Source organism: Myxocyprinus asiaticus, chromosome 42, assembly GCF_019703515.2.
Source record: "Myxocyprinus asiaticus isolate MX2 ecotype Aquarium Trade chromosome 42, UBuf_Myxa_2, whole genome shotgun sequence".
NCBI classification, from domain to species: Eukaryota; Metazoa; Chordata; class Actinopteri; order Cypriniformes; family Catostomidae; genus Myxocyprinus; species Myxocyprinus asiaticus.
The window spans coordinates 10,354,862-10,367,108 of NC_059385.1; the positions used below are offsets into that span (position 1 = coordinate 10,354,862).

General features: G+C 38.4%; 2 protein-coding genes across 5 annotated transcripts in view; both read left to right on the plus strand.

Annotated features, from left to right (window-relative positions):
• Positions 1-12,103, plus strand: part of dclk1a (doublecortin-like kinase 1a) — a 55,676-nt gene extending 43,573 nt beyond the window's left edge. For 2 of the 4 annotated variants that reach the window (XM_051683408.1, XM_051683411.1), the window contains 10 exons: positions 2,672-2,756; positions 3,859-4,034; positions 4,383-4,502; positions 5,138-5,284; positions 6,636-6,769; positions 6,975-7,052; positions 7,464-7,560; positions 8,014-8,094; positions 8,606-8,719; positions 10,587-12,103. In XM_051683408.1, coding sequence (XP_051539368.1) covers positions 2,672-2,756; positions 3,859-4,034; positions 4,383-4,502; positions 5,138-5,284; positions 6,636-6,769; positions 6,975-7,052; positions 7,464-7,560; positions 8,014-8,094; positions 8,606-8,719; positions 10,587-10,853 — 1,299 coding nt within the window. In that variant the 3' untranslated portion in view covers positions 10,854-12,103. Of the gene's footprint in view, positions 1-2,671; positions 2,757-3,858; positions 4,035-4,382; positions 4,503-5,137; positions 5,285-6,635; positions 6,770-6,974; positions 7,053-7,463; positions 7,561-8,013; positions 8,095-8,605; positions 8,720-9,382; positions 9,457-10,586 lie in introns of all 4 variants that reach the window. The other 2 variants (XM_051683410.1, XM_051683409.1) reach the window with 2 other exon arrangements.
• Positions 1-12,247, plus strand: part of LOC127432392 (spartin-like) — a 471,452-nt gene that overhangs the window by 66,568 nt on the left and 392,637 nt on the right. The window lies entirely within an intron of this gene.

The window sequence follows — 12,247 nt, forward strand, 5'->3', positions numbered from 1 at the left end:
TTTACCAGCTCTACTTCTGTTCCCCAAAATGACAGAGATTCCAGAGAGTGGAGAAGATGCAGAAGAGGCAGGGAGGTAGTTTGTGTCCTTATTCCAAGATGAAAACATTGGATTACATTTCCCATGGCATCAACTTCTCCACAAAACTAAATCAGCCTAGACTTAAAATCCATCAAACAACAAGGCATTATGTAATTACTAGTCTGCAATAATGCAAGAACAAGTTACAAGAGTGTCTGTGACACTAAAATGAATTTATGAATGTTAATTATTTCATTTATACAGAATGATTTGATAGGGTGTTACTGTGGCACTAGAATATAAGATATTATAGAGGTTAACCAGCGTTATTCGCATCATTTTAACACAGATTCTGAATAACAGACTGTTATGCAACATGGCATTTCACATGTGCTGTTCACATGGATTTAGCATGATGCAATATTGATCACTCGATTTTTTTCAAAATTAAATCCCCTTTTGTGGTCATAACTACATGTTTTTCCTTTATGATGCCATAACGGACAGATTCTGTTTGCTATTGGTCCTTAGAAAAGCACAAATATTCAACCTGTATGCTCAAGTGATATGACCTAGCTAGCATTCAGCCAGGAAACAGGAAGATGCCTTATATGGGTTTGTCTCCAGCTGCTTCCTGTCTCACAGAGGGAAAATATTATTAGTGCCGCACACGAACACTCCAACAGTTTCCATAGTAACAAGAGTTTTGATACAGCTAGAACAAACTGTGATCTGAATGAAATAGAAAAGGATGTGGCAACACACACACATTTACAAACACACACTCTCCTTTCAAAAATATTTCTGATTACCTTTCTAGCCCTACCTTGCTCAACACTTACAAATCCCCTCAAACTGACATTATCAAACAGTGCATGTATGAATGCTGACCCTCCCTGACCTGCTCACTGGTTTGTCTCAGTAGATTTGCACTTCGTCCTCACCATTAGCAGCCCCTCACACCATTGTCGTTCCTCTGAGGTGCAAGCTGACCACTCTCGTACACCACTACCGTCCAATCAAATTCTAGCAAGTTCTCCCTGCTTTCAGGCGAGTGCGGTGCTCCTGCAGACATCATTCCAATTACTCGATGCGCAGACCTGAAAGGGTCCCTGCACCCTGACTGCCGGGAGAGAAAACTAATTTACAGCACAGCCAGTAACTCTGCTCACACTTGCTGCTGCTGCCATGGCAACTGGCAAAGAAACACCAAAGTGCTACCTGGCTTTGCCTTAATGCTGTGTTTAAAAGTGAAAATGAGGATTTTGTCTCAAGTGAGCAGTCCTGAGGGGGAAAATGCAGGGGGCAGTTAAGGATATAAAGCACAGGTAGAAAGACAGAATACCTCAGAGAGAGGCATCTCAGTTTTTATATTTTAGTAGTTAGGTGGTTGTCTGTAGTTTTTAAGAGTAACTTTTCCCATACAAACGGGCCATGAACAGCTACCCTGCTGATAAAAAGAAAGACAGAGAGAGACCCCAGCTTAACCAGCCTAAGCTGGGGGGTTTCTGTCCAAAGTGGGCTCCCAGCCTGGTCAGGTTGGTCTTTTTGCAGGTTTTAGAGGGGTTTTAGGCACTTGTCAACTGCTTAGATTGGGAGTCTAGCTGGCCAAACAGCTAAACCATCTGAAGACCTGCTTGTCCACCTTAAAGGAATAGTTCACCCAAAAATGAAAATCCTGTCATCATTAACTCACACTCGTGCCATTTCAGATGTGTATGACTTTCCTTTTTCTGCTGAAAGCAAACAAAGGTTTTTTTGTAGAGTATCTCAGCTATGTAGGTCTTTACCATGCAAGTGAATGGTGACCAGAACTCAGATGGTCCAAAAAGGATGTAAAAGCAGCATAAAAGTAATCAATATGACTCCAGTGGTTAAATCTTTATCTTCAGAAGTGATATGAAAGGCGTGGGTGAGAAACAGATCAGTGTTTAAGTCCTTTTTTACCATAAATCTCCTCCTTTGACCAGCCTCAACCAGTAGATGGCTGAATGTGAAAGTGGAGATTTACAGTAAAAAAAGGACTTAAATATTGATCTCTTTCTCACTCACACCTTTCATATTGCTTCTGAACATATAGATTTAACCATTAATGTTTTATGGAATACTTTTATGCTGCCTTTACCTTCTTTTTGGACCTTCTGAATTCTGGTCACCATTCACTTGCATTGTAAGGACCTACACAGCTGAGATATTATTCTAAAAATCTTAGTTTTTGTATTCTGCAGAAGAAAGAAAGTTATACACATCTGGTATGTAAATTATAAGATAGTTTAAATTTTTGGGTGAACTATCCCTTTAAACATGATATGGTCAGCAAAACATCTTAGGCTGGTTTAAGGTTTTTTGTTGTTGTTGTTGTTGTTGTTGTTATTGTTGTTGTTGCTGTCATAAATTTTTTGAGTACATTTTACCATATGCACAGACAGTGTTCAGACTGTGTCATTTTAATATTTTAATGAGTTGTAAGACGAGAATAAGATGTTTCTTAATAGATCATATTTTAGAATTTTTAATAGTGGCCTCCATGAATGAGATGACTCATTGTGACAGGACAAAAAATGTGAAAAAAAAATTTGAACAACGCACACAGACCATGTATTGCTAAGTAGTTGATCTCTGATTTAATTAAACCCTCTGTTACTCACAGGGATCCCAGCACAGTGGTTCCTCTCTCTCTCTGACCTCTGCCAAAGTCTGCAGTATGGACGAGGAGGACGGGCCTGTGAGTGATGGTAAGAGATTAGCCAAAAGATTATCAGTCATAGAGCCCTCATGTTTTAACCTATGATTTATGGAAAGATGTTCCTCACCCTGGTAAAAAAAAAAAGAAAAAACAAAAAACAAAAAAAACAGCCTAAACCACTCTACAATGTTTTGCTGGTTTAAGGTGGTCTAGCTTGTCTCCCAGCCTGGCCAAGTTGGTGCTCAGCTGATTTAGTTGCTTAGCCAGCTGGTCTTCAATCTGCCCTGCTCACAAGTGCCCAAAACTCCTCTAAAACCAGCAAAACAGACCAGGCTGAGAGACCAGCTTAGACTAGCAAACCACCTTAGGCTGGTCTAAGATGATTTTAGCAAGATGAGGAACATGTCTCCAAGAGGAACATTTCTAAACTGGTGTTCAGCTGGTTTAGCTGGTCGGCCAGCTGGTCTCCCTACCTGACCATTTACCCAAACCCACTTTAAAACCATCAAAACAGACCAGCCTGACCAGTGGAAACCATCTTGATGGCCAGCTACAGGTAAGACCAGCACAACCACTATAGGCTGGTCTAAGCTGTTTCTTTGAGTGCAGTCAGCATACCCAAATAATTTTAAAAATCCATCCACTATGAGTTCATTCAAACTTATACCATTCAAACTCCCTTATGGTGTGTCTGGGTCTAAGATTGTGGTTGAAAACAGTTCAAGAACAGCATGATCTTGCACTATTATTGAGGTTTGCTGAATTTATTAACGAGAAAGCTCTTAACTAATCAAAGAACCTTTATAGTTGCTCAGTGTCTTCAAAGGAAGATCTTTCATCAGAATACTGTATGTCTGCAATGGAAGGCACTGCACAGACGTTCATTATGCACATTAATACCTACATCAGTGTGTTCACACAGGCACACCTGACTGTAATACATTTATCAAAGAATCCATGGTGCTGTTGAATACATGTTTTCTTGTTGTTTATTATCTTTTTCATTTGGCTTTATTCAAAGATTAGACTAGAAATGCAGGTCAAGAGTCTGATTATTTCATTGCTTACAGAGATTCAGTCTTTAAAAAAAATTGTGAATGTATTCCACTAAATTCCACTCAACCTTGCTCTAATTTTCTGCCTCTATGCAGCCGAGACTGTGGAGGAGACACCAATACCAACAGTTCCAAGCTCCATTTCAGATCGGTACAAAGTTGGTCGAATGATTGGTGACGGGAACTTTGCAGTAGTCCATGAGTGTGTGGAGCACTCCACTGGCAGAGCATACGCTCTGAAGATCATCAACAAAGGCAAATGTAGAGGGAAGGTGAGATGGGAAAGCATCATGAAATCCCTGCAGTAAAAAGCAGCTCAAACCAGCCTAAGCACATTTGCTGGTGCTAGCTGATCTACCTGCTCTCCAAACCCCTCTAAAACTAGCAAAAAAGACAAGCATGACCAGGCTAGGAGACCACCTAAGACCAGCAAACCATATTTTATATATACTGGTTTCAGATGTTTTTTTGTTTTTTTTCAGCATGGATTTTCAACGTAAGACTGACATTTATTTTTCTGAAGACTTCCCATAAACCAACCTAATACAGCCTCATACTCTTCTGTACCTAATGAGCTTTGGTAAAATTAGATTTAATCTTTTTTTTTTTGTCCCACACAGGAACATATGATACAGAATGAGGTGGCTATCCTAAGAAGAGTGAAACACCCAAACATTGTGCTGTTAATCGAGGAGATGGACACCTACAGTGAGCTTTACTTGGTCATGGAGCTTGTCAAGGTGTGCAACATACAGTATAACTAATTTAGCTATGCTGTGATTTGCTAGTATGTCTAATTTAATTGCATCTGTTCCAACTGAAGGTGAGAATTGTAGATTGCAGGTTTAGGAAAAACTTAAAATACCACATAGATATCAGCTATTCTGTGTTCACCTTCACATCTGCATCACATAACACAATCTCAAAGGTGTAAACTGTCATAGCTAGTTTTCTGTGTCTTGGGAGAGAACGTGCAGCGATGTGGATGGATTTTAGCACTTGATGGGTCTGTGTAATGTCCGCCCCGTGCAGTTGTGCTGGCTCTGTTAAACCGAGTGTTATTTTAAGCTGCTGTTCTACTTACTCGACTCTTCATGGGGATTTTGACTTCTGCCATACGAACAACAAACCAGGCCACCATTAATTTTCCACTAGCTATCTATCAACAACATGACTTCAAGAAAACTCTTTCCACAGACCCCGCTTGTAATCTGTGGTGCTTGGCAAGGCAAGCATCACTATGGATATTACTCATATGGTTTTTTTTTTTATTATTTGAACAAGCCCCAAATGAAGCCTCTAATTGAAATCTGAAAAGCCTTACTTTAAGGGATATTTGATGTTAACCACATTAATGACTCTTGTTGTTCTACAGGGAGGAGATCTATTTGATGCCATCACCTCCACCAACAGATACACTGAGCGAGATGCCAGTGGCATGCTGTACAACCTGGCTAACGCTATCAAATATTTACACAGCCTTAACATTGTGCATCGAGACATCAAGCCAGAGAACCTTTTGGTAAGATGTCAACCTATTTTGCATCCTAAAAAATGTATTGCATCATGACCTATATAATGTGTCTTTCCTTTCTACAAATCCTTCCTTCCTTCCCTCATTTCATTTTCCTCCTTACTTTCTCTCTATCTCCCTCTCTTTCTTCCTTCTCTTTCCTTTTACCTTATTTTCTTCTTCTTCTTTTTCTTCTCTCTCTTCTTTCCTTCCTTCCATCCTTCCTTCTTCCCTTCCTTCATTCCTTTCATGCTTCCTTCCCTCCTTCCAACCTTTTTTCTCCCTCCCTCCCTTCCTTCCTTCCTTCTTTCTTTCTTTCTTTCTTTCCTTCCTTCCTTCCTCCATTCCATGCTTCCCTCTTTGCTTCCTTCCTTCCTTTCTTTCCTGTCTTCATTTATCACACCAAAATGTGCTTCTGATAATTATTGACTGTGCACTTACCTCATGTTATCATCAAATGTGACACTGTTACAAGAGCGACAAGTTATCACACTCTAAAGCTGGTGGTATTTGACTACCAGCAGGCAGCCTTGCCTCCTTGCCTCCATGTGTGTTCCTGTGTATATGTGTAGGGTAGATGAAAAGATGCACATTATAGGTCTCGTGGGCTGGAGATATGTGTGTGTGAGTTTGGAGAACGAGAGATGATTGCTTTAAACTCTTTGACTGAGTCTAGACCAGCCTCCTACTAACTGACTGTATATGTGTGATATCACTTGTACAACGGAAGAAGTGCGATGTGACTCACTCATTGACAGTTCACAGACTGTACTGTTCTCAGAGTTTGTTCTCATATGAACCTTGTACCAGACATCATTATGAATCAGTGGTGTATGGCTCATGCACTGCCCTCCCTTATCGGTCTGTTTCACCACATCCCGTACTGGTCAAATGCAATTATCCCCAGTGCAATGCACTCCAGCAAACAGTGAACCAGGATGAGCTGACTGCTGGCTCACAGTAGCGCTCACTCACTCTCAGTGTGTTAAAGATAATTGCTTGTGGCTGGAAGCATGCATGTCAAATGCACCGTTACCTTGCAGTGCAAGCACTTTAACTCTTTTTAAATGTTATGAAACAGCAAACACAAAGCAGACAACCTTAGGTGATGGATGGATTCATACTGGTATTCAATTCCTTTTTAGTTTAGTGCAACTTAGGGTAAACACTTTGAATGTATATGCAAGTGCATTTTTTTTTTTTTTTTTACACTAATATGCATATATTGCTCCCCTTGGGAAAGGTGCCACATACGTAAATTCTGTAAGATTTCTTTAAAGGATCATGGTGTTAGGATATTAGTTTTTAATATTTGGTTTCACACCCAGCTCTAATATTATTCTTTTTATTTATTCTGTAGGTGTATGAACATCAGGATGGAAGTAAATCCCTGAAACTGGGTGACTTTGGCTTGGCCACCGTGGTAGACGGACCCCTGTACACTGTCTGTGGAACACCCACATATGTAGCACCAGAAATTATCGCAGAGACCGGGTGAATATTTTAACACATTCTTTGAATGTGTAAAATTTATATTGACTCATATATTGTTATGAAGCAGACTGTTATGATTGCTATGATAAATTTATTTAGAGCTATAATGAAACTAGACATGCCATTGTTATGTAATTTACATTTTTATTACAAAAGCTACATGTGTAGTTTTTACTGAGACACCCTTTGGTTTGCTTTACTGTAGGTATGGCCTTAAGGTCGACATCTGGGCTGCTGGAGTCATCACATATATTCTCCTTTGTGGATTTCCTCCATTTCGTGGGTAAGTGTCGCTGAGAGAAATTCAGAATGTTTCGGTGTCTTAATAGTTACTTGGGGATGGGTGAGATAGCCATTCATTTTAGTTTTTTATGTTTATGCAATTAAGCATACCAAAAATATTACCTAGCCTAGACTTTCAAAGTTGTGTAAAAGCAATCAACATCAATCAGAATGGTGAATTTATTCAGGAGAAAAATGGTACACTTGTTAAAGTCATTCTAGATTTTTTCTAAAATACATTATAGCTGGGTATGTAGTGCACATTGTGTGTAATGTAATCAGTGCTGTAACACAAATCTGAGGTTATATAAAAAGCTAGAACTCCACTCCACCATGTGTGGTGCTACCCACGATCTCAGTGAAACTAGCTCCCCCTGTTGATGTGTGTATGACATTGCACTTTGTATTTCAGCAGCGCTGAAGATCAGGAAACTCTGTTTGACCAGATTCTGCTGGGTCAGTTAGAATTCCCTCTTCCATACTGGGACAATGTATCGGATTCTGCCAAAGTAAGTTAAAAATGCTTAAAATTCCAATGGGTTTAAGGAAAATTCTTTTTTTTTTTATAATTTGATGAGTTCCCTTCAGATTTAATTAAATTAAACTCAAGTTAAAATAAAAAGAATCACCATACATTTAATATTCAAACTGAGAATTGTTTTTGTTTTTTAATTTAATTAGAAATTAAATAATAATAATTCTATTTTCTAATATCATTGTATTTATAATTCCAAGGTCATATGGCCCATACAAAACATTAATATTTATTATTAGTATAATAAATTATACTCATTATCATTTTTCATATAATTATTACATTTTATATTTAATTTATTATTAAAAGCATATCATGCAAATCATGTCTCATTAACTGTGATTACACACTTTATAAGGCAGTTTAAACGCTCTTGCATTAGCAGAAATGTAGGCACTAACTCTCTCTGTCCCGTGTGTTTCCTCAGGAGCTGATAGTGTCTATGCTGCAAGTGGAAGTGGATCAGAGATATACAGCACTGCAGGTTTTGGATCATCCCTGGGTCACTGTGAGTAATTCACATTTATAAAGCCAAATTCAATCATTAACACATTCAAATACAAATTAAATGGAGTAGCACATCTGTAAAGAACTAGATTCAAAGTTTCATAAGGGTCTTTATGTTTTATAGTTACGTTTATGGTCCTTTTTTATTATTATGTAATATGGAAAACAGAGATTATTGCCTCTTCATGATCTTTAAACAAACAAACACTTAACATACTGTAGTATAGATATGCAGGAACATACTTTGATGTCAGTATTATCTAATAATGTTTATTTATTCAATTAAATCAGATTGCTATAGTCATATACATTTAGAAAAATTATTTAGAAAGACTCTAAATCCATACACTCACTATATACAAGAAATCAAGATGTATATGGATTGTTATAGTCTTTATTTCTAAATGATAAATAGGACTGACAGTTTTATCACCTTTAAGTTGTATGCAACACATTTCCTCTTGTTTAGTTACTATAGCAACTAATCTGCTATTTTTGAATGGCTGTTTCAGAATGATGGTCTGTCAGAAAATGAGCACCAGCTGTCTGTGGCAGGAAAGATAAAGAAGCACTTTAACACTGGACCCAAGCCCAACTACAACACTCCAGGAATGTCTGTCATGACGGTAAGCCCACACACAGATCCAGCTCACATGCCTAAAGTTAACTGTCAATCATCAGAGGCTAAGTCATTAATAATAGGTGATAATAGTAGCAATTTCTTTAGTTTTGATTATAAGATTGAAGAGGAAAGGAAATCTCTTATCTTCTAAATTTGCTTTTTGGGGATTGAACAGAAAACTCCAAACAGAGAACATACTTTAAAATCATGGTTCTCTTTATAACATTAGTTCAGTCTGACCACAGAAACTGGGTTTCAATATCAAACCCCTCAAGGTTCACTGGAGGTCCCATATATGTATGAGGACATACAGTATGGGTCTTGGTTAAAAACCCCTGCTTTAAATCACCATATAATAGCTATCAATGGAGGGAGAGTAAGACTCAACTTTTGCTGTTGTGTTGGTAGGATAAAGCTTAAAAACCATCAGTTTCCCTCAAAGATACGACTGGATCTGAATGTGTCATGTGGCTAGTGGCCGAGGAACAGATACTAGAACACTCTGTGGAAACAAACACTATTAACTTACAAATACTTTTACAGTATTTTGCCACTTCACTAACATTCTGTGAGTACAGCAGCTCCTCAGTCAGAGCTGTGATTTGAGTGTTTCTTTAACGTTATCTGAGCGTTGTCCAATGAGCTGCACTGATTTCTCTTCGTTCAGCTCGACCATGACTTTTCCATCCAGAGATCAGGGTCGTTGGATTTCTATCAGAATCCGGGCATGTTTTGGATAAGGTAACGCCATGTGTCCACTTCAGCATGCCAGACACTCCCTGTTTAGCATGTCTTGTTGAATCCTCAATAAGAGACTGCGCCCTGCCAGTGCTATGTTTGCTTGAACCCTGCGCATGTAATCATCCAAAGATGGCTACTGTGATATTACTCTACATCTACAGTCATTCAGCCTTGCCCCTGTGTATGAATGGTCTCAGTGCAGGTGGAGAGAATGTGTATGATTTGCTTTAACATCACAGCAATTAATGTGGATTGTCTCCATTTACCCTTTGTTACTTGTGTCTAATGCCCTGGGATGTCACTGTTTTTCCTGCTTCTCATCAGCTTCTCATGATCTGCAATCTTTCACAAAGAGCAATAAATTCAGCAACCATTCCTGCTTTTGTCCCCAGTGTTGTTTAATTTGATATTGTCTGAGCTTTTTGTTTTAAAATTAGAATGTGCAGTATTCATACAGTATAAATTTAAGGTGCATGCTGAATTCTGAGCATCAACAGAATTCGAGTTTGTTGAAAATGTAAGGTGTTGGTGGTTCTCAACTGGTGTGTCACTACCCCAAAATGGGTCACAGGTCTCTTCTGATAGGGTGAGGAGAGCAGGGAAAACATTACTAAATGTAAACAAAAAGATGCAACTAAATGGTTGTGCAATAAATGGGCCAGTAGGCAGTAAATAGAAGAAAACACTTCCCATATCTTATTTGACATCAAAGCATGGTTGTCCGATCAAACTTTACATTATATTGGTGAAAAGTAATTTGTCACTTGGTAATATAACTAGTAATAATACAATATCTGGCCCTGTTTTCCTATTCAGCATGTGTCATGTTATTAATTTACCATATTGCAGTTCATGGTAATATTGATAAATTTCGATGTTTGACTTTAAGGACTTTTTTTGTTTTGTTACTTTTGTACGATAAAGAATATTGGTACTGTTTTGGGTTACCAATTGATGTCCAATGGAAAATCTAGGTCCCAAAGCAAAACTAGTTGAGAACCACTGGGATTGTTTTTTATAGCACATATAAGAGTGAGTATTTTTAATCCTCTTAGTTTGCACTTGTGCACATGTATTGTAATGCTATACTATTGTAACTAAGACTAAAGTTCCCTCCTTCCTCTCTGCAGACCACCGCTCTTGATAAGGAGAGGCAGGTTCTCCGACGAGGACGCCACCAGAATGTGAGTGCAGCTCCCTGGACTACCCAGCCGACCTGTAGCCTCCACATCCCAGCCTTTACACCCCATCTGTGCCCTGATCTGCCACCCACTGGGCTTCCCACTCCAGCCCTTACCCCCGATCCATGCCCCTCCACCACTACCACCACGCCCGAGTCTGAAGACTTTTCTGCCTACTCCACGGAGACTGTTCGCTCCCTCTACTCTCCTTTTTAGAAAGGGAAGGGGGCAAGTGGAAAGGGCATTAAATGAGGAGAAGGTTTATGAGGATTTGGTACGTGGCCAAGTGGACTGATAAACTGAACCATTTTGTAATGGGATCACAAAAAGGTGCAGGGAAAATGATGACCGTATGTCAAGAAGTGGGGTTCTTATTTATGGTCATTAGAACTTTTTCATTTTTTTTTTAGAGATGGTGGATACATTTTTATTTTTTCTTCAAGTGAAATATTTTCTGTTTCTGTTGCAGCACTTTAGAAATGTACTGTTTTCTGGGTCCATAACTCTGCTGTATAAAGGCAAACTGCTGTAACGACACCAACGCAGAAACTGAATAATGCAAATGAAAAATGGCTTCAGAGTTGTTAGATTGTTCACTCTAACCCTAACCCTAAATTAACCCCAACTAAGCCTAACCCTAACATGTGTCACAGGACAGATTCTGAATTAAAATATACTCTGTTGCTGATAAAGCACCATAGAAATGTTTTCTGGGTCCAGTATTCTGCCCTACAATGGCAAAACGCAGTAACTACAGCAACACATAAACTGAGAAAAATGGCTGTTGTTTTATTAACCCTAGTTATTCTACCTCACCTTTTTATTTGGTTATTGGTATCCTGTATCCCTGACTAGTGTTCCCAAAACTTTTCTAAGCAGACTGAAAACACTTGACCCAGCATACTGATACCTCTTCAGAGATAAACTTATATCTGGAATATCTTCCCTTTGTGGTCACAGTACTGGACACAGAACTTGTTCATACATGAGATGGGGACCTTTTTTGTAATGTGTAAATAATATTATTTCAATTATTTTGATATTGACAATATATTTCTTTATCTTAACTAGACAATGTAACGGTCACATTTAACCATTCTACAGTTTTTATGTATGTGGAACATAAGCACAAATGCATTGTGGTAAAGACATAAGCAACATTCCTTAATACAGGGTCAGCACTTGGAATACAAATGCCAACTTGAATTTCACAGCGAACAGTTCAGGACGATTTATTCCATTTCATTATTAAAGGAAAGTTCAGCTCTTTGTAACGAGATCAAGTGTTGGAGATGTGGTATTAGTTGCAGAAAGCCAAGATTAGGTTTGAGTGTCTTCAGTAAAGTGCAGTTAAAGGTGTATTAGTACCTCATAACCCTGCTTACTGTGTCATTGTATTCTCTCATTAGTGCATGGAATACAGAGTGGCTCTCAACACATCATGAGACATTATCTCATTAAAAAAAAAAAATATATATATATATATATATATATATATATATATATATATATATATATATTACAACCTGAATGTTTTGTGGTTATCTTTGACCAGTTTACCTAAGCAATCCATTAGTTTGAATTCCCTTTTAAATTTCTCCTGTTCCAGG